Raw genomic sequence first — 22,514 nt, 5'->3', positions numbered from 1 at the left:
ATGGTTGTGAATATACTAGAACCTACTAGATTGAGTGCTTTGAATGGGTAAATTAAATGGTATCTAAAGTTCCCTGAAAAGAACTGATTGAAAGATTCCATGTATGGTGGCACAGGAGACAGGAGGCTATGATTTCTAAACTGACTACCCAGGAAGACTGTCCAGAGTTAAATAAAACAAGCGAAAAAGAAGAAACAGCTGTTACCAGCGTTTTGTAGAGAATGGTTCATTCTTTCTGTTTTTAAGAAAATGAATTTTCCATCTTTTTATTTGGCTGGCTTCTTAATCTCCATTGTCTTGGGTGTGTTCGTTCCCCAGTCGCTGGGTGAGCCGGAGCGCCACAGCACAGCGCAGGAAAGACCGCCTTCGCCAGCACTCTGAGCACATCGGGCTGGACAGTGACCTACGGGAGGTACGTGGTCTGTGCGCCCGCCGTGCATGATGACCGTCCCAAAGCGCACCCAGGAGTGGTCACGACGACAGCGTTGTTTGTGGCAAACTTTTGGTCAGGGGGTCCACTGAAGGGAGAAACATTGAGATACACATATATCTAAGTTTCCAATACAATTTAAGGTTAGAAAGTAAAACTTTATTAAAGTAATATTTTCGGTGGCTTGCTGATACCGTTTTTTTTAAGTTTATTGCAAAGATATTCAAGTATCTTTTATTGTTCTCCATAAAGTTTTAATATTCAGCATGCTAGTGTTAAAAGAAGAAATCTGATCGCAATGCTTTGTTGGGATCCAGACATAATAAGAATTAAGGAGAATTTACAGGTTAAGCATCAAATTTAAAAGATAAAAAGATTTTGTTGGTCAATTTCACAGTTCTCCAACTCAGTGTTTGTAAGATGAAAACACAATCCGTATCTTGAAGCAAGAAACTTTGACTCTTGTTGATTGCTTTTGGAAGCTGGAGTTTTGGACATTCTTGTCAAGTTTAGCTTGGCTGACACCGTTTTTAGATGTACTAGAGATGATTAGATTAAGATCCATTTGTATTCATTGAAAATAAATTTTAAATTATGTTTAAATAATTATATTTTATTTCTTGTAATGAAAAGAAAATGCAAATGAAATTTTGTTAACTACTTTATAAACTCATTTGTGTAGAAATACAACAGAAAACATCGTTCCAAACCTCCCTTCTTGTAAATGTTTTCATACAAGTGTGATTTTAAACATTAAGAACTGAAGCCTTTCTTGCTGGTTGCCTTCCCTTGCCCCCACTCTTGCTGCTGTGGTCTTACCATGTGCAGGTTTTGCCTCTCTATCTTTTCTTTGTTTTCCTTTTTTTTTTTTTTTTACTTTTTGGTCATTGAAACATCGCCATCATCTTAGCCTTCGGGGGACCTTGTGGTCTGTCAGAACTCCATGGCATTCTGGGAGTGGGATCAGGGCCCAGCTCCTCCTGCACGGCTTCCTAAAAAGTCCTTCTCTGAGTGCTGCCTGGTATGTCCTTGCCTTGAAAGCACCTCACAAGATTCCTGACCCTTGTCTTTGCTGTTTCTTGAGTGGCACACATACACACATACACGAGAGTGCATGGAGTGTGTCTTGATCTCTGTCTCATCTCGTACGTGGGGCCTGTGTGTGCTGGCATGTGCTCACATAAGTAATTCTGTGCTGTTGACAGAGAAACTGACATTCAAGTCCTGGGTCTTTGGGGATCTGTATGTGTGTATATATATATATGTATGTATGTGTTTATATACAATGTGCTTTTCTTGAGTGAGAAAAGAATGTATTGTATATTCTTTCCTTTTTTTTTTGTTTTTTGAGACAGAGTTTCTCTGTGTAGCCCTGGCTGTCCTGGACTCACTCTGTAGACCAGGTTGCCCTTGAATTCGCAGAAATCCACCTGCCTCTGCCTCCCAAGTGCCGGGATTAAAGGTATGGACCATCATGTCCTTCAGATTCTTTATTTTAAGCATTTTTTTTTCCAAGTGTAGAAATGGCTGGATATCAGCTTTTCTTTTGCCAGATGTTTACTTTTCTCGTGTATGTTTTGTGTTTCAGAAAACTCACTCCTCACTGTGGAATCTTAGTGCTGAGAGGAATCTTTAAGGTCCTCTTATCTAGCATGACATAATTTAGCTGACAAGCAAGAAATTTGTCCACAGTTCAGTGGACAACAAAGGCAGAAAGGCAGAGCTGAGCCGACAGCACAGGACTCCTAAGGTCCAGCTAAAACCCCTCCATTGATCATGCCAGTTTGTTCTCACCACTGCCCACCTGAGGACAGATACGCTAAGATTTACTCTGCCTTGCAGCTTTTCCTCATCTAGTTGCTTGTTTATTTACAGTAGTCTGCTCTTCCAGTAAGTTAGCACCAGTTAAATGGTTAGAATATTTATTAGAAAATTGTGGATAAGGCTGATTAAAGAATGCTTAGTTCCAAAGTCAGTGGTTGCTGAACAAGATTTCGATTTCATACATATTTCCCATGACTTATTGCTTTATTTATTTTCACTTTGTTGGGTTTTCTGTGTTGTTGTTATTGTTTTGGGTTTGTTTGTTTGGTTTTCGTTTTGTTTTGTTTTTTTCTTTTTGAGACAGAATATCAAACTGGCTATTGTGGAACTCACAGAGATCTGCATGCCTCTCCCTCCCATGATCTGGGATTAAAGGTGTATGCAACCACATCAGCTGTTTTTTCTTTGGGGGGGAGGGGGAGTTGTCTATCTATTTATCTGTCTGTCTGTTGGCCCGTCAGTTGGTCAGTCAGTCTGGGTATATGTAATGCCAGGATCACAGGACCCTCAGAGACCACCAGGAGACTACTTGATGCAAGAGCAAGAGAGCTTTATTATGAGAACAGTCAAACTCGGGACCCAAGTCTCACTGATGCAGCAGTAGAGAAATGGGACCTCGAGCTCTGAGTGAGCAGGATTTTTAAAGGGAAAGTCTGTGAGCAGGGGGTTTCCATGAAGCAAGCAGAGGGGCATATGTTTCCATGACAGCAAGTGGGGGGGGCATGTCTTGATGTTACACGATTGGGTGAAAGTTAGATGGGCGAGATGACCTTCTCTGAAGCACATAATCACAATGGCTAAGGCATATAATCACAATGGCTATTCTTCTAAACTATTTCTGAAACATTCCCCCCTCCCCCGATTCTCATCCGATTCTCATTGATTATTACAAGGGAGATTGTCTCTTTTTTCTATAAAGTATTTATTCTGTGATAGTTCCTGGAGGCTGTTGCTAGGAGAGTTAACTTTGTTTTCTGCCAAGTGTACATTCTGTGATATTTCCTGGTACCTGAATTCAGCTCCAGTCAAGATGGCTCTTTATTTCAAAATGGAGTTATACCCGGGCTAACTTGAACCCTTCAAGTACAGTACCCTCAGAGGCCAGAAAGGAACACTGAATCTCTTGTAGTTTAGTTACCAGCAGTTGGTGGCTGCTGGGGAACCATATTGAGATCCTCTGCAAGAGCAGTTGGCTCTCTGCTTCTGTTTTGAGACAGGGTCTCATGTGTTCTAGCCTGCCCTCAATCTGGCATATATATTAAGAGGCATATATATTCAAGGCCAGGTAGGTCTTCAAAGCAAGTCCAAGGCAGGCAAAGCCCTGAGGAAAAAAAAATGTTGAGCTTCTAAGCTGTCTTTCCCACCTCCTAGTGCTAGGGTTAAAGACATGTATCACTGTTACAGGGTCCACATAGATCCAGCCCAATTCAAACACCAAATTGATACAGAAAACAAAAATTTATTATAATCAGGCTGCTGCTGATAGATCAGGGATGAAGAAGAGCCTCCGGAGATGAACTGACCACCCTCCTCCCTGAGCTGGAATGTTACAGAGCATCTAAGCCTGAAAACCACAAACATCTGCCAGGTTACAGTTACATTCATTTCTCCCCAGTCAGCATGCAGGGATAGAGGGCTTCCTGGGGATATTTTCCCTGTGTCCATTGGTTGCTTTATTTAACTGTGATGGGACAGCTCGCCTAGCATTTATGTCTCGGCTTGCCAACCAGGGTGTCAGTTACTCAGGAAGGTCTTGGGAACTTAAACTTTATTTTACCCATATTCAAAATGGAAGTTTTACTTAAAATGGCTTCAGTTTGGTTCCTTTGGTTTGTTTTGAATAATAATTATTATTGTTGCTGTTAGTAATAACATCTAATTATAATTATTTTTATTATTATGATGGTGGTAGTGATCGTTTTATGAGGTAGGGTCTCCCTTTGTAGGGTTGGCTGTCATGAAGCTCCCTGTGCAGACCAGGCTGGCCTCCCTAGTGTTGGGATTGAAGATGTGCACCACCACACCTCGCTTCTATTTTTAAATTATATTCATGTGTGTGATTGTGTAGGTGCCTGTGGAGGCCAGAAACATCAGATAAATACAAAAGCTAGACTTGGCTGAACTCCCTGGTGTGGGTGCTGGGAACCAAACTCAAGCCCTGAGCAGTCAGCACGGAGCTTTCTCTCCAGCCCCAACACACCCAGTTTTTATATGGTGCTGGGGTCCAATTTTGTGCCAGGCATTCTGCTACATCCCCAGTGGAAAAGCTCTTTAAACATTAAAATTTTATTTTTACCAATCTTTTTAATTTTATTTATTTGTTTAATCACTTTACACCCTGGTCCCAGACCTCTCCCCCATCTCATCTCAGTCACACCCTCATAGTCCCCTATTCCCACCTCTCCTCAGAGAAGGGAAGGCCCCCAAGGATACCAACCCACCATGGCACCCCAAGCCCCAGCAGGACTTAGCACATCCTCTTCCACTGAGGCCAGACAAGGCAGTCCAGCTAGAGAAAAGGGATCCAAAGGCAGCAACAGAGCCAGAGACAGCACCTGCTCCCATTGTTAGAGGACCCACATGATGTCCACGCTGCACATCTGCTACATATGTGTAGGGGTCTAGGTCCAGGCCACACACGGTCTTTGGTTGGTGGTTCAGTCTCTGTAAGCCCCTGGGGGCCCAGGTTAGTTTATTCTGCAGGTCTTGTTGTGGTGGCCTTTGGCCCCTCCAACTCCCTCTATCCTTCCTCCCAAAACTCCCCAAGCTTGTCTGGTTGTGGGTCTCTGCATTGTTTCCATCAGCTGTTGGATGAAGCCTCTCAGTAGACAGTTATGCTAGGCTGCTGTCTGCAAGCATGGCAGAGTACATCAGTAGTGTCGGGGGCTGGCTCTCTCCCGTGGGGTGGGTCTCAAGTTGGGCCACTCATTGGTTGGCCATTCCTTCAATCTCTGCTCCATCTTTATCCCTGCACTTCTTGGAGGTGAGACAAATTTTGGGTCTAAGGTGTATGGGTGTCCCCCTCCTTCCACTGAAGTCCCACCTGGCTATACAAGGTGGCAACTTGAGGTTCCATATCTCCCTGTGGAGTGCGCTAGGGTCACCCCACAGACTCCTAGGAGCCTCCCCTGTCCCAGAGATGACCCTTCCCACACCCTCTCCTACCCAGTTCCCTCCTTCCATCTGCTTCAGATAATGTTTTTTGCTTTTGTTTTTTCAGACAAGGTTTCTCTGTATAGCCCTGGCTGTCCTGGAACTTACTCTGTAGACCAGGATGGCCTCAAACTCACAGAGATCCACCTGCCTCTGCCTCCCAAGTGTGTATTTTATTTCTATCAGTCTTTATATCTGTCTTTTAATTCTGCCCGCAAATAACAATAGATTATGAAGATACAGTTCTTGTAGGGATCCTTCTCAGGTGGGTTATCTGAGATCAGTACCCACTGCACTTGGTATCCCTACTGGTCATAGTTTTCTCAGTTTCAATCCCCCACCTTTTTCTTGCCTTGAATAGTATTTAAAGAAAAGTACACATCGTTGCTGGAGAGGCTGTTACTTGGAGATTGCATTTCTTTTTCAGTGGTTCTTTATAATTATTAGACTGGAAAAGACTATTGGGTTAATGTTGCCTTTTGTCATGAACACTGGAAACCCTTAGTCAGCAGGACTGATTAGCAGGTTAATCTTCTAAAAGGAAAACAAATTCTCACACATTTAAGGAATGCAAAGGATTTTGCACATCTTTTACAGTAACAGATTATCCCCTGTGATGATAAGGATAGATTAACATCCGTGCCTGTGTGTTCACTAGGTTTCCTGTGAGTGTGTCAGTTCACCAGTGTTCCATCTCTCCGTTAAAAAAAATACTAGTTTTACTCTGATTTGGAGCAGTTCTTCAAAAGTGCAGTCTTAAGACACTTGGATCTTTTGGAGATTCTGCCTTGTGATTTTGCTGCAAAGGTCTAAACGAGCTTTTTCAGGTGTGCAAACATGGAGAGCATGGTTCTGCATTAGCCAGGTGTGTGAGGGGGGTTGTTTGTTTGCTTGTTTATTGTTGTTTTGAGTAACCCAGCCTGGCCTCCAGCTTGCCATGTAAACAAAGGAGACCTGAACTCCTGCTCCTCCTCCCTCACCTTCCAAGGGTGTGTGCCGCCACTCATGGTTTCTGTGGTGCTCAGGATGGGTCCCAAAGCCTGTGATGGGAAGGAAGCTGCTACACCCTTCCCGGTGTTGGCTTTTATGGAAATTCAGTAAACAAAGTCAAGAACATTGGAGCTTTGTTGTTGCTGTTGTTCCCACCAAGTCAAGAGAGGACTCTGGGCACAATACTAGGGATTGTAGAAGAAGGCAAGGAAGGTTGTACAGAAACAGCTTAGCAGGCTCCTTTTACTCCTCATTCCCATCATGCTTTTCAGTCATTTCTGCGCACTCTCTGGCATGCATCTTAAAAGGGGATGCAACGTCATTTGACATTGCTGAGATGATTGAACTCATAAAATCAGCTGCAACACAATTCTGGTACTGTTGAAAGTTTATCAGGGCTGAGAGTTTGGCTGAGTAGTGCCCTCGGAGGCTGAGGGGCTTGAGGTCTCTGCTGAGAGGAATGAGCAGAGCAAGCCAGTGACCTGAGACCCTCAGACTAGACTAGACACCAACATGTTTTGGCTTGTACCTTGATCCTGACTAATCATTGTTCTGGTGTTCCCATTAAAAAGACTAAACTCCGTGAAACTCGTGTTTTTTGAATGCATCTCAAGTTAGTAAGTTTCTGTCACTCTCCTTTCACAAGAGCCGACCAGTGTCAGGAGGAACCCACGTGTCCTCTGCTCGTGTTCCTGAGCACTAAAGTCTTAATTGCAATGATACACGTATACTTACGGCCTTTTTTACATCTTGTTGGTTGTATTTGTACGTGTAAGTTTAAAGTAGAAAATAATATATGCTGTTCATACATTAAAATGCTCCTGATTTTTAGAAATATATGCAAGAAGCACGAACCATAGGAAAAAACCTGAGGCAACCAAAACTGTCAGATCTCTCTCCTGCTGTGATTGCACAAACCAACTCGAAGTTTGTAGAAGGCTTACTAAAAGAATGCAGAATGAAGGTATGTATGCACCTCTCTGTTTCTTGCCACTATTACAGCTGTTTCAAAATAGCAGGCTTATGAACTTCATCCCAAATCGTACATAGTAGCATAGGCGTGTTCTACCTTATTCGGCTTTACACGGGTTCCCAAGTTTGGAGCTCATGGGGGCAAGCTTGCGTGGCAAGTACTTCCACTCACAAACCATCTCCCTAGCCCTTGGCTGTGGTCTTTCTCTGCAGCACAGTATTAAGCCACTCATAAGTTATGTGAAGAATGTTACTCTCTGATGTGAAAAGCAACACATTTTTGTGGTTATGTATATAAATGTATCAAGCCTTATTTGTGCTCAGACACGTGGTATGTGCTTAAGAGAAAAGATCTTGTAGGTATTTGAATATTACATATAATTCTCCACCCACAAAAGTTGCATTTATATAGGATAGCAATATAAATGAAAGAACTCAGGGTTTTGTTTTGTTCGTAACCTGAGCATATTCAATAAAAGCACCGTTTTCAATATCAGTGTATATAAGTGAATTAGACAGGATCCTACCGAGAGGAACTATGCATGTTCTGCCTTGGTGTGTATGAGACCAGCAAAGGTTGGTGCAAACTAATGTACCTGAAATATTGGTGGTGTTCATTTTTTGGTACATCCTTATGACCCCAAAAAAAAAAAGATCGAGAGAGAGAAGAGAGGGAGGGAGGCAGGGGTCCTAGTTCACTCATGAACTAGGAATTTCTCAAAAAGAAGGAAAAGAAGGAAGGGAGAGGGTGGGAGGACAGGACAGCTATTCATTTCTGTGGTTTGGGCTTAAGTAGAGACAGCTTTAGTTTGTCAAGATGCTAGCTAAAGTCGGTAAAGGGCTAGCTGTGGAGGAAGAATGTGGTGCTGGTGTCAGGGTGCATTTCAGAAGTTCTAGGATAATTACACTATTACAGAAATTAATAATCTAAATTACATGTGTTTTTCAAAATGTGAATGCCTACAAATATTACTTTATTGTTTCATTGGTATCCTTTCATTTCTCTGACATACTAATAAAATATAGAAGGTTATTACTCCAACCATTAACCACCAGATTAAGACATTGTGACTGGGGACTGGAGAGATGATTCAGCGGTTAAAAGCACTGACTGCTCTTCCAGAGGACCCAGGTTCGATTTTCAGCACCCACGTGGCAGCTCACCCCTATCTGTCTGTGCCAGAGGATCTGACACCCTCACATATAGACATACATGCAATCAAACACTAATGCACATAAAATAAAAATAAATAAAATTTTTAAAAAGACGTTGTGACTGAAAATCTGTAATTAGAGTTATAATGAAGGGAAGCTAAATCTAGCAATTGACTCCATGGCTTTGAGTTTCACTGCTGTGGTAATGTGTAACTACTCATAATGCTTTCAGACCAAACGCATGTTGGTAGAGAAGATGGGACATGAAGCAGTGGAACTGGGCCATGGCGAAGCAAACATCACTGGCTTGGAAGAAAACACCTTGATCGCTAGCCTCTGTGACCTCCTGGAGAGGATATGGAGCCATGGCCTACAGGTCAAGCAGGTAACCAGCTCAAGAGGCGCTGCTGGCATGGCCAGGTGACAGGCCTATGCCAAGGGGCTGTTCAAGGTAGCTCACACCATTAATTCTAGCACTGACAAAGCAGAAGCAGGTGGATCTCTGGGAGTTGGAGGCCAATGTGGTCTACATAGTGAGACCCTGTCCTAAAAAAGGAAAGAAGGCCAGGCAGTAGTGGTGTACTCCTTTAATCTGTGAGGCTTAGGCAGACAGATCTCTGAGTTCGAGGTCAGCCTGGTCTGCCAGGACAGCCAGGGTTACACAGAAACCTTGTCGCCAAAAAACAAAAGGAAGGAAGGAGGCAAGAATGACAAGCTTCCTCAGCAGGTGACGGGGCTGGAGGAGTGTGGTTGCAGTGGCCCCAGGGTGGAAGGGGAAAGGAGCTCTGGACAGTCCTCCTCCAGCTGCACACATGACGGAGAAATGTGGGAGAAGATGCCACAAGATGACTGATTCAGCTCCCAGGCCATCATTTCCAGCAAAAGAAACATAATGTAGGCCAGACATTGTGGCATGCACCCTTCATCTCAGCACCTGGGAGGCAGAGAAGGTTGGGGGTGGGTGGACAGGCTGCGCCACAAAGTGGGTGCCAACACAGCTAAGCCTACACAGTAAGACTTTCAAAACAGAAAGAAAAGGAAAGAAGGAAAGAAGGAAGAAAATCTGTAATCAGCCTGGAGAGGTGGCTCAAAGGTTAAGAGCACTGGCTACTCTCCAGAGGTCCTGAGTTCAATTCCCAGATAACCACATGGTGGCTCACAACCATCTATAGTGAGATCTGGCGCCCTCTTCTGGCCATCAGGCACATATGGAGGCACAACACATAGACATAATTAATAAATAAATCTTTTTTTAAAAAAGGAAGAAGGACTGGAGAGATGGCTCAGCGGTTAAGAGCACTGGCTGCTCTCCCAGTGGTCCTGAGTACAATTCCCATCAACCACATGGTAGCTGATAACCACCTATAATGGAATCTGATGCTCTTTTCTGCCATGCAGGCATACATGCAAATAAAGTGCTCATATGTATAAGTAAAGAAATATTTTTTTAAAATAAAAAAAAGAAGGAAAGAAACCCCTTGTCTTTTGCCAGGCAGTGTTATAGCACATCTTTAACCCCGGGAGGTAGAGGCAGGCAGATTTCTTTGAGTTCAAGACCAACCTGGTCTACAGAGTGAGTTCTAGGACAGCCAAGGCTATGCAGAGAAACTCTTTATCTAAAAAAGAAAGAAAAAATCTATGATCAGGAACATCTTTCCTGACAAATTTAAAAGTATAATATAAACTTGAACACATTACAGAAATTATATTCTCTGTTAATTACAGTAAATTTCTATTTTTGTCCATATTTTAAAATAAAAAACACAGTGCTAACCAAGCCGGATGTGGTGATGCATGCGTTTAGTCCCACTGTTGTGGGTTCACTAGAGAAGACTGCCCTGACGTGGGTATAAGCCAATAGAAAGTCTTTACTAGCCAGCCAATGACTACACAAGGTGTTCAGGATTCCACTGTGGCCATGAGCCTTCCTCGAGATGAGCTCTTTTGAGGGGGGAGGAAGACAAGGTTATAAGGTGTAGCCTTGGCTGCCCTGGAATTCACTCTGTAGACCAGGCTGGCTTCCAACTCAGAGATCTGCCTGCCTCTGCCTCCTGAGTGCTGGGAGTAAAGGTGTGTGCCTCCACACGGCTTCAGGTGATCTAAGCACAAAAACCGTGTCCTGAGGTAACATACTTCAGCTAACAAGAACACTTAGCCAGAAGCAGAACTACAGAAGCCAAAAAGCAAGGTTGGTGCATTCAGAGACTTTTCCATAACTGTGTAATTTGCTGGATTAGGCCTTGGTTTTAGTTTTGTCTAGTGGTGCTATGTGCTGAATTTTACAGTCTGAATGGTACTTGTGTTTTGGAGTGAGTTGTGCTAAGGTCTGGGGCTCTGTTATGTCATTACTTAGCAGAAGCAAGATCTGAAGAGAGATCTTGTCTCAGAAAAAAAAAATGCTTACCAAAATTAATAGTTCTTTATTATTTTAAATTACTTAGTAATTCAGGGTAGAGATTCAAATGGTCTTTGCTTTTGTTTTAGGTTACCCTCTCTCCCCCTTTCTCTTTTTCTTCCCTCATTGCTGTTCCATAAATCTAAAGATATTGTGTATCAATACACACAAATGCAGCTAGTTTCCTTTTTTTTGTTTTTTGTTTTTTTGTTTTTTGTTTTTGTTTTTTTTTTTTTTTTTGTTTTTTTGCAGCTAGTTTCTAATTCCAAGGTTATTCCATACAACTAAGCCACTTATAATTGAGCCACATACAACTAAGCCACAGATGAGCCGAGTCTCTTCAAGACTGCCCTGGGCTTCTTAGCTTGCTTTGCCAGGCTGTTGCCAAGATTCTCAGCAAAGCCAAGGAAGACTCTTACAACACCTGGAATGAGATGCTCAGTGTTACACAAGACTGAGGATATGGCTCAGTATTACTGTAAAACGTCTTGTTTGCAGTCTCCAGCATTACCAAAGCAGGTGCTGGAGTGGGGGGAGTCACAGCTAAGAGTGGATGAACCTGAGTTCCCAAACTTTTCAGTGACCCATATAATATCACTGATCTTAATGAGAAAAAATTTTTTTATTAATTGTTTCTTTAAAGTGGACATTTTGTGTCTTGTGCTTTCAGGGGAAGTCTGCCTTGTGGTCACATTTAATTCAATTTCAGGATAGAGAAGAGAAACAAGAACACCTCACAGATTCACCAGGTAAAAAGATGTTGGGGTAAGATAGATCGTTTCACATATCATGTATCATGTACTCTTGCTCATCCTGTCTTCCCCTCCCAAGTGCTAGGATTACATAGGGGCATGAGCCGCCACCCCCAGCTTGAGAGAGATTGAGTCAACCGAGTGGGCAGTGTGGAGCCATGAGAAGAACTGTTTTAGATGGGCTTCTCCCTACCTAGAAGTCACTCTTACTGTCAGTAAGGAGAAAACAGAAGGAGCAATATTACAAAATAGGGATCTGGGGAAAGTCACTTGGCCTTTTGATTCTCAGCAAAGCAAAGGCAGACTTTCACAGCGCTACACACGACTGAGGATATAGAACAGTATTACAGTAAAACATTCCCTGGTTTCAGTCTCTGTGTGTCAGATGACAATGTGCAGGAGTCAGTTCTCTCCTTTTAGCGTGTGGGACCTAGGAATTTAACTGTGGTTGTCGGGTTTGATGGCAGGTGCCTTAATCTGCTGCTGTATCTCACTGTCCCGTCTATGGGGTCAGGGTCAAATCATGGACCTTGTATTCATAAATGAACCTTCAGGAAAATGTACATGTTAATCTCCAAGACTTATGAAGAGTCAGGTGCTCAGCTTGTTTCCTCCTGGGTGAGATGGGGCTTTGTCCAGGCTGTCCTAGACTTTGTGTAGGCTCCGCCTCCGTTCCAGAAGTAGCAGGAACTACCAGCATGTGTCACCACACTCAATTCAGGAGCCGATTCTCCAGATCATAGAAGGCATCTCATGATATTGGTATCATACTTCTTCTGCTACTTAGACTTATATAGGATTCCTTAGGCCAAATAATACAACTCATGGCAGTGCTAATGATTGATCCCAAGGCCTCGGCTACAGACTCATATCCATGGCCAAGGGCTTGATTTTCTTTATGTGAGATAACCATGTATTTCATGAAGTGTAGAATTAGCAGTAGGAAGTTAACAGAAGGAAAAGGTTTGCTGGGCACAATGTCACGTGGCTGTATTTCTAGTACTCAGGCTGAGGCTAGAGGATCATCAGTCTGAGCTACACAGTGAGACCTTATCCCAAAAGACCTGAAAGGGGGCAGGGAAAGAGTTTATGGTGAATCAGCCATAGAAGAACCATTTTTTAAATTACAAATTCTTTCAAAACTTCAGAAATGCAAAGTCTTTAAAAATTATTCTTTTGAGGCAGGATTTCACTGTGCAGCTCTGGCTGGCTTGTAGCTCACTATATAGACTAGGCTAGCCTTGAACTCACAGAGGATCCCCTGCCTCTGCCTACAGAATGCTAGGATCAAAAGTGTATAATTTCATACCCAACTGTAAAAAAATTCCTGAACTTCTAAGTTAAAGTGGGTGACATGGCTCAGTGAGTAAAGGCTTCTCTACCAACCCTGAAAACCTGAGTTTGACACCCAGATTTCATATGGTATGAGAGAATCAATGCCGTAAAGTTATTTTTTGACCTCCGCCTAGAAACTAGAACAAGAGAGAGCAAGTGTGTCTGTGTAAAAAAAAAAGAAAAGAACCTCCCAGGCTAACCACCAACTTAAAAAATAATGTAACACCAGGGCTGGAGAGACGCTCAGAGGTTAGGAGCACTGGCTGCTCTCCCAGAGGTTCCACATTCAGTCCCAGCACCCACACAGTGGCTCACAGCCATCTACAATGAGATCTGGTGCCCTCTTCTGGTGCACAGGCACACATGCAGGCAGAATGCTGTATACATAATAAATAAATGATAGATAGATAGATAGATAGATAGATAGATATTTTTTAAGAAGACACTGAAAAAAAAAAGGTGAGAATGTAGCTCAGTAGAAAAATACTCACCTAGCAAATGTGAGACCCAGAATGTAATCTTTAGCACTGAAAAAAAAGAAGAATAAATGAACCAGGCACTAGTGGCCTACACCTGTAATCCCAGCACTCAGGAGGCAGTGGCAGCTGGATCTGTGTGAGTTCAAGGCCAGCCTGGTCTACAAAGTGAGTCCAGGACAGCCAAAACTATACAGAGAAACCCTGTCTGGAAAAAATAATTTGAAAGAGAGAGAAGAAAAAGTCAGTCATGGTATCACACACCTTTAATCTCAGCCCTGGAGAGACAGAGACAGGCCTCTGTGGGTTCTAGGCCAGCCTGATCTACAAAGAGTTTCAGGCCAGCCAGTGCTACACAGAGAAACCCTGTCTCAGAAAAAAGTCTTTCAAAGTTGAAATTGGATATTTAATGTTAAATGTTTTCTGGGCTAAGGGTGTTGGGTTCACTCCCCAGGGTCACATAAACAGGGCATAGTATCAGGAACATGCAACCCTGCATTCAGAAGTTAGAAGCCTTGGATACATGAGACTTTGTCTCAGAAAAGCAAAACGCATACATAGGCTTCCGGTTCACAAGTCCAGAGAGAAGGCGCCCACACTTACTAGCCTTTGAGTAGTTGTCTGGTTCCATGAGAGTAAATAGCTATAGAAAATGACTGGCCCTTGAGTGCACACATTGCTTTATTTGCTAGATACACTTCTATAAATTTCCAAATGTAGGCACCACTTGTTTAGAAAGAACACAGCTGCTTTATACTGTGTTAGTAAAATGTCAGTACTAAATGGTCAGCCCTAAAAACATAAACATACAAATAACATTATACAGACTGAGCAGGTTGTGTTTTTATATATATATATATATCTAGCAACAAAGAAAAACAGGCCATGAACCTGAAAGAGAAAAGGCATAGGACATGGAAGGAGCACATGGGAAAACATGGAGGGAGAAAAGGGGAGGGTGACATGATGTGTATCAGTAGGCCAGGCACAGTAGTACACCCCTTCAGTCCCAGCGCTTGGGAGGCAGAGGCAGGTAGATCTCTGTGAGTTCACAAGCCAGCCAGGGCTACACAGAAAGACCCTAAAAAATTAAAATATAACTTCTTGCTGTTATTTTTCTAATGCTTTGCTAAATTTTTTCATATAGTTGCCCTTGGACCAGAAAGAAGAAAGTCTGACTCAGGAGTTGCGTTACCCACACTCAGGGTCTCTCTTATTCAAGACATGAGGTATTTGTTACACATGCTCACAAATGATGGCTTTGAAATGTAGCTCACACCTAACTTGCTAAATTAATTATAGTTATACCTTTTATTTATATATTCTGAAAAAATCATTTGCATAATTTTAAATGTTTTTATTTTTTTATTTATCTTATGAGTATTCGTCTTGACCTTCATTTACACGTGTAAACCATATGCATGGCTGGTGCCCACAGACTTCAGACAAGGGAACTAGATCTTTTAGCTCCAGAGTTAGAGATGGTTGTTAATCACCACGTTCGCACTAAGAACAGAACCTGGGTCTCCCGCAAGAGCAGCAATGACCACAGCGCCGTCTCTCCAGTCCAGGGTTAATTGTTACTGTTGTACTGCTTTGTTTTGTTTCTTCTGGCATTAAATAAAAAGGGAAGATGCGTTGGGGGAAAAGTTTTCTAAAACAGCTCCAAACGATACCTTCTCCTGTCTTTTAAATACATGTCATCTATATACGTAGACTCCAAAAATCTGTAAGTAACCGCAGGCGGCTTGGCAGAAAAATCAGTCTTAAAAAGAAACAGAATGTTTTATTTTTCTAGACAGGATTTTTCTGTGTAGCCCTGGCTGTTCTGGAACTCCCTGTGTAGACCAGGCTGGCTTCAGACTCAAAGATTCGCCTGTCTCTGCCTCCAGAGTGCTGGGCTTAAAGGTGTGCCCCACCATCACCACCACACCACCTGGCAACATAGAGCTTAAAACCACAAATATTCAAATGAGCATTTTCTAGCCAGGCAGTGGAGGCAGAGGCTGGTGAATCTCTATGAGTTCAAGGTTAGCCTAGTCTACAGAGTGATTTCAGAACAGCTAGGGCTAAAAGAGAGAAACCCTGTCTCAAATAAATAAATAAATAGCGACAGGCAGTGGTGGCTCATTCCTTTAGTTCCAGTGCTTAGGAGGCAGAGGCAGGTGGCTCTCTTGAGTTCAAGGCCAGCCTGGTCTACAGAGCAAGTCTTGAAAAAACCAAAACAAAAATTGAATGAAAAAGGTTAGGTCTTTGTGTGTGTGTTTGTGGTGACAGTCACACTAACGAAGACTTCTCACTCAAGTTAGTTTTTACCATTTATCTGGTCTTCTTTTTCTGATCTTCCCTTTCTCTGTTAAAAGGAAAATTGTTTAAGAAAATAAATTCAGTGCTGCTGAATCCAGCAGTGACTTGTATAGTGACAACCACTTTATACAGATATGTGAGATTCAGTTGATAGTGCTCACACAGTTTTCTGAGTCTTTCCACATTACCAGGTGTGGTGGCACACACCTTTACTCGTAGCAGGTGGATCTATGAGTTCTAGGCCAGTCTGGTCTACATGGCAAGTTCTAAGATAGCCAGGGCTACACAGGTAGATCCTGTCTCAAAAGTAGATAAGTAAATCAACACAGTACAGCTAGGCTTCTCTAATGCTGTGCAAAGTATGCTCTGTGAGTTAGAACCTGAGGGGCTGGACCCCCGTTAGGTTCCCAGCACTCACGACAGCACCTACTATGTCTGTGACTGTAGGTAATTTAACACTATTTTCTGTGCTCTATGAACACCTGTTCCATGTGCAAATACACACCCTCCACCTCCAAACACACAGAATTAAATCTTCAAACAAAACTTGACTATCAGATTATTTTATTTTTATTTTCTTGGCTGTTCTGGAACCCCTAAAGATCTGCCTGCCTCTGCCTCCTGAATGCTGGGATTGCAAGCACATACCACCATGCCCGGTGTAATGCCTTTTCTTATGTGCGAATATCTCTGCACATCAGATAAATCTCTGAAGCTTTAACTTTCCCTCAAAATGTGATTCACACCCTTAATCCCAGTACTCAAGAGGCAGAGACAGACAGATGTCTAAATTCAAGGCCAGCCTGATCTACAAAGAGATTCCAGGCCAAGTCAGGTTACACAGAGAAACTGTCTCAAAAATGAAACAAACAAAAATATATATCGTGGCCTGTAGAGGCCTTCTGCGAGCCTAGGCCTAGTCTTGGATGCTTCCAGCCTTCATACAATCTAATCTAGACCTAGAATGTTTCCAGCCTCTGAGACTCACTCCTGAGTAAACTCTGGCTGGCTGGTTTAACTCAGCTGTTCTGGTTCAAACTCCTCTCCTAGCTGATTTATTCAATCTGGCTTCTCTCTCGGCATCTGAATTGCTCTGCTTGGCCTCAAACTGACTCCAGCAATCTTTTCTAATTTCCTGGTTCCTTCTCACTCTCTGGATCATTTTGTCTTCACCTGAGTTCTCTTTCTCTGCAACCAGTCTCTGTCCTGTAAAACTGCCTCCTCTCTCTACATAACCTCTTAAGTAGCTTCCCTTTCCTCTCTCTTCCTATGAGAGTGGGGTGTATCCTATTCCATCAAATCTTTCTCTGATTCATCACTGTTTTCTGCCACTCAATTAGACATCGCTGTCAAACATGGATGCTTCCTTCTACAAACTAACTTTACCTGCCTTGTTTGAGATTAAAGGTGTGTACCATTACACTGGACCTAAGTTATTCTTTACCTAAAAGTTGCTGTATATCTTGAACTCAGATCTGCTTGCCTGTGTCTCCTGGATTAAAGGCATGTCTGTATTCCAGCTGGATCACACAGATCTAAAGGTCTTTGGACGTGATCTCTTGCCAGAGTAGTCATGTTCTGCATTAAAATTCTTCTACATGGATCTGTGAGTTTGAGGTCAGCCTGGTCTACATGATGAATTCCAGGCCACCCAGGACTGCACAGTGAGACTCTGCCTTAAAAATACAACAACAACAAAATGTGTATTATTCATTTCTTCATCTAAATCTAGAAGAGCCTTTCTGGGGCCAGGGTTAGTACTTTTTAGCTCTTTTCTAGCTAAAGGTTAGCCTTAAACAGTCTCTCCTTCCATGCCTGGGGCTGCAGAGCATTGTAAGCACATCCTTGCTATTTCCGTAGTTACTGGACTGTTTTATTTGTGAAACATGAATCTGTATAGAGGCGTGGTCGCTCTCCTAGACGACAGTTAAGGTGGTGTGGGTCCATGTATAACTCTCCTTAAGGATAATTTAGAAATGGAAAAGTGTTAAAATTGTGCAATTACTCCTGTCACCATAACTGGCTATTGCTTGTCATCCATACAACACCAGGACTTAAGACAAATGGGACTGATATCATGGTGAGCTTATTTTAACTATGATTTATTTGAAATGGATACATTGTCTTAAGAAAAAAACATTTAATATAGATAATCTAAAAACAAGATGTATTTAAATGCAAAGAAAATGTCTCTCTTGTTGGTACTGACTTTTAGGCATGTTCAGAACATGAGTGAGATCAAGACTGATGTTGGGCGAGCTCGGGCTTGGATCAGGCTGTCTTTAGAAAAGAAGCTTTTGTCCCAGCATCTCAAGCAGCTGCTCTCCAACCAACCACTGACCAAGTAAGGCGCTACCTTTCAAGACATTTGTCTGTGGCTTGTGCATGCAGTGGATTGCAGGAGTATTTTCATCTGAGCCCTGGCTCATGAACACACGCGTTCTTGTTGAATATAGGTGTCTGCTTCAGAAACTGCCCTTGTAGAATGTTTGATCGTTTCTGTGAGGGCACACCAGGTTTAACAGACCAAGTTACTGTGCTGTACCCAGAAAATATGTGCTGACTAGTCCACATAAGCTGACCGTAACATCCAAAAGATAGGTTGAACTTACATTAGCTTCATAGTATGAAACTCATAGCAGGGGGGGCTGGAGAGACGGCTCAGAGGTTAGGAGCACTGGCTGCTCTTCTAGAGTTCCTGAGTTCAATTCCCAGCAACCACATGGTAGCTCACAACCATCTATAGTGAGCTCAGGTGTCCTCTCCTGGCCTGTAGACACAAATGCAGTTAGAATACTGTATAAATAATAAACTAATAAATCATTAAAAAAATGAAGAGAAACCCTGTGTTGAAATACAAATGTATATATTATATATATCCTGGACAGCAGTGGCACAAGTGTGTGAGACCCGATCTCCAGAAAAACAAAAACAGAAAAATCTGTTTTCAAGACAGGGTTTCTCTGGGTAGTCTTGGCTGTCCTGGAACTTGCTATGTAGACCAGACCAGCCTCAAATCATGGAGGTCCACCTGCCTCTGCCTCCTGAGTGCTGGGATTAAAGACATGAGCCACTGAGCCCCACAAGAAATTCTTTTAAATGACAGGAACTTTAGAATTTACTTGAGGGGCTGGAGACATGGCTCAGCGGTTAAAAGCCCTGACTGCTCATCCAGAGGACCCAGGTTCAATTCGTAGCACCCACATGGCAGCTCACAACTGTCTGTAACTCTAAAATCTGACACCCTCACACAGACATACATGCAGGCAAAACACCAATGTACATAAAAATGAAAATAAATAAATTATTTTAAAAAGAATTTATTTGAGAGCTACGAAGTTGTCATTCTCAAGAGCAAAGGTTTGCAAAGAAACTTAGACCTGGCCTTCTGGTCGGAGCTATCATGGTGACCAGGGTTGCTTGTGCGATTACATTTACGTACGTCACCTTGGAGCTTTTTAGAGTGAATCTTTTGGGGTTTTGTTTTGTTTGAGATGTAGCCCTGGGTGTCCTGGAACTCCCTTTGATCAGGCAGGCATCACACTCACAAAGATAAGCCTCCCTCAGCTTCCTGAGTCCTGGAACGAAAAGCATGTGCCACATACCAAGCTTAGAATGAGTATTAATTTCCCAAGTGTAGCTTGGATTAAGCGAAGCCTAACATAAGGGAAACTGTGGTGCCTGGTAGAATGGCTGCTAGTGCACATGAGTCGTTTGTTTGCTCCCTAGCATTGATGAAATGGGTGTGATGGTACGGACCTGTAACCCCAGCGCTCTAAAGGTGTAGACAGGACCAGAAGTTCAAGCTAATCCTTGTCTGTAAAGCAAGTTTGGGGCCAGCTACATAATTAGTTAAAATGAAATAAGCGTGGACGCTGAGGAGATAGCAGCGAAATGCCTGCCGTGTAAGCATGCACACCCACGCTCAGACCCCAGCCCTTCATGGAGAAATAGCCAAATGCAGTAGTCCAAGCCGTAGTCCCAGCGTGGTGCAGTGTGTCATCGGGGTGGCGGGCAAGGCCATTGACCAGCTGCTGCAACCTAGTCAGTGAACTCAAAAAATAAAGTGGTCGGGGCTGGAGGGTGCTCAGTACCTGAGAGCACTGCTGCTCTTCAGGCAGACCTGAGTTTGATTCCCAGCACCCACATGGTGAAGTGCTCGTGTGTTTATGTGTGTGTGTACATACATAAGTGTGTCTATGTACCACCTGTGTTCAGTGCCACAAGAGGCCATGAGGGAATGCTCAACACCCTGGGACTGGACTTAGACTTGTGAACTGCCATGGTTGTGCTAGGAAACAAATCTGTGTCTTCTGGAAAAGCTGCCAGTGCTCTGAACCACTGAGCCATCTCTCTGCCCCAGGTTTGCAGGGGAGGAGGGTTTTTTGTTTGTTTTGTTTGATTGATTCTTAGTTTATTGTTTTCCTCACATGCATGTATACAAGAGCCAGAGTGGAAATCAGAGAACCACTTGTGCATGTTCTGTTATCTCCTTCCCCCTTGAGGGTCTCAGGGATTTATTAATTAAGCTCAGTGGAGTTGGCAGCAAGTGTCTTTACCCCCTGAACCAACTGGTTCAGAGTTATTAATCTATAATCATTATTTTTAAGAATGAAAATCATGGGGTTGGGGGTTTAGCTCAGTAATAGACCACTTGCATAGCAAACGAAAGGCCCAGGGTTCAGTCCTCAGCTCCAGACCCCCAAAAAAGAATGAAAATCTTAACTAAGCGGGGCTTGCTGGTACACGCCTGTAATCCCCGCACTCAGGGAGGCAGAGGCAGGCAGATCTCTGTGAGTTTGAGGCCAGCCTGGTCTGGAAATAGAGTCCACACTACACAGATAAACCCTGTCTCCAAAAAAAAAAGAAAGAAAGAAAGAAAGTCATAACTATTATTTTGTGCTTCTTTTAACCCTTTTCAGGAAACTTTATAAGCGCTATGCTTTCCTGCGCTGTGAAGAAGAACGAGAGCAGTTTCTTTACCATCTGCTTTCCCTCAATGCTGTGGACTATTTCTGCTTTACCAGCGTGTTTACCACGATCAGTAAGTGTGGAGAATTGACTTTTACGTGAACAGTTTCTAGTGAGCAGGCATGGTGGCAATACCTAGAAAACTGGAACAAGAAAATGGTCCCTTCAAGCCCAAAAGTGTGTGGGCTTGACCCTTTCTCAAAAAAACAAAAAATTGGCTTGGGGTGAGGGGCTCTCGTCACTCTTGGAATAAAAGTGAGGCGTATCACAGCACATGGAGGACACTGATGAGCCTGCAATCTCCATCTGGGAAGGTAGGCTCCCTGGCTGCTAGAGCACTGAGCACAGCCCTCAGCTGGCAGCCTGGGCCAGTACCTCCACTTGCATCCTGACCACAGCCGCTGTGCCAGGGGAAGGGTTTATGGAGACTTAAGCAAAACTCAGCGTTCTCCCTGCTAGTCTCATTCCCTCTTCACAGGTCGATCCTAGGAACGAGCACTGTACGTGTTCATTTCTGGCTCAGCATCTGCATCAGCATCCAGAAATCCCAGTCTGGCAGAAAAAGTTACGTAGGACAAACGTGAAAGACAGAGCTGCAGCCCCTGCTTAAAAAAGCATAATTTCTCTAAAAGCTCAATAAACATTGTGGTCATTTTGCCAGCTAGAATTATGAAGGCTCTGATTTCTGGTCTCTGATAGACACAGATAAGGAAAAGGGGAGTTGGAATTAATAGGGCCAACTTAAAATGGCTAATGTCTAATAAGTGATAACCTAATAATTTCTAGTTCATTCAGTTATTACATGGATAAGGGTCTAAGTTGTTAGAGGAAGAACTATGCCCTCATGTGTAGTTCATTTGCCTGTTATGTGTGAAACAATGCATTCAATCCCCAAACTGTTTGTTTTTTGTTTTGTTTTTAAGATTTATTTGTTATTTATACAGTGTTCTGCCTGCATGTGTGCTTGCAGGCCAGAAAGAGAGCACCAGATCTCATGATAGATGGCTGTGAGCCACCACATCGCTGCTAGGGATTGAACTCTTTGAAAGAACAGTCAGTACTCTTAACCCCTAAGCCATCTCTACCGGCCTCACACACACACACACACACACACACACACACACACACACACCCAGCACTGTTTTAAAAGTCTAGCTGGGTGCAGTTGTGCACACCTGTAATCTCAGCACTTGGAGGCAGAGGCAGGTGGATCTCTGTGAGTTCTAGCCAGCCTGGGCTACAAAGCAAGTTCAGAACAGCCAGGGCTACACAGAGACCCTGTCTTGAAAAGCAAGACAAACGGAAAATCTGAAGACTGGGCATATAGTTCCTGTAATTCCTGATGAGGCAAAAAGATAAAAAATTCAGGGCTGGCCTGGGCTGCACAGGAAGATTCTCTCTCAAAAGGAAGGAAGGTCCAGCCCAGCAAGGTAGTGTAGGTGAGGGCACTTGCCCCAAGTCTGGCAGCCTGAGTTCAGCTTCTAGGGCACAAAGAGAATTGATTCCCAAAAGTTGTCTTCTGAGCTCTAGACATTCACCAAAGGACATATGCAGGCATGTGCATACATACACATGCACACAAATAAATACTTAAAGTTTTAAAAGAAAAGAAAGGTCGCTTAAGGTGGCTAAAAACATGGTCACCCTCAGCTATTTTCAAGGCTAGATGGGATACATAAATCAAGTCTTATAGCAAAAACAGAAAGGACTACCAAGATGTCTCAGCAGAAAAAGACACTTTCCGCATACTCCAT

General features: G+C 43.1%; 1 protein-coding gene across 2 annotated transcripts in view; it reads left to right on the top strand.

Moving 5' to 3' along the window:
• Positions 1-22,514, top strand: part of Dennd5b (DENN domain containing 5B) — a 125,164-nt gene that overhangs the window by 81,556 nt on the left and 21,094 nt on the right. For both annotated transcript variants that reach the window (XM_021636450.2, XM_021636449.2), the window contains 7 exons: positions 319-412; positions 7,230-7,361; positions 8,757-8,909; positions 11,590-11,668; positions 14,630-14,711; positions 18,005-18,133; positions 20,712-20,833. In XM_021636450.2, the coding sequence (XP_021492125.1) occupies positions 319-412; positions 7,230-7,361; positions 8,757-8,909; positions 11,590-11,668; positions 14,630-14,711; positions 18,005-18,133; positions 20,712-20,833 (791 nt within the window). The remainder of the gene's footprint in view (positions 1-318; positions 413-7,229; positions 7,362-8,756; positions 8,910-11,589; positions 11,669-14,629; positions 14,712-18,004; positions 18,134-20,711; positions 20,834-22,514) is intronic.

The sequence above is a fragment of the Meriones unguiculatus genome, chromosome 5 (assembly GCF_030254825.1).
Source record: "Meriones unguiculatus strain TT.TT164.6M chromosome 5, Bangor_MerUng_6.1, whole genome shotgun sequence".
NCBI lineage: Eukaryota > Metazoa > Chordata > Mammalia > Rodentia > Muridae > Meriones > Meriones unguiculatus.
This window is presented reverse-complemented; position numbering and strand designations above follow the sequence as displayed.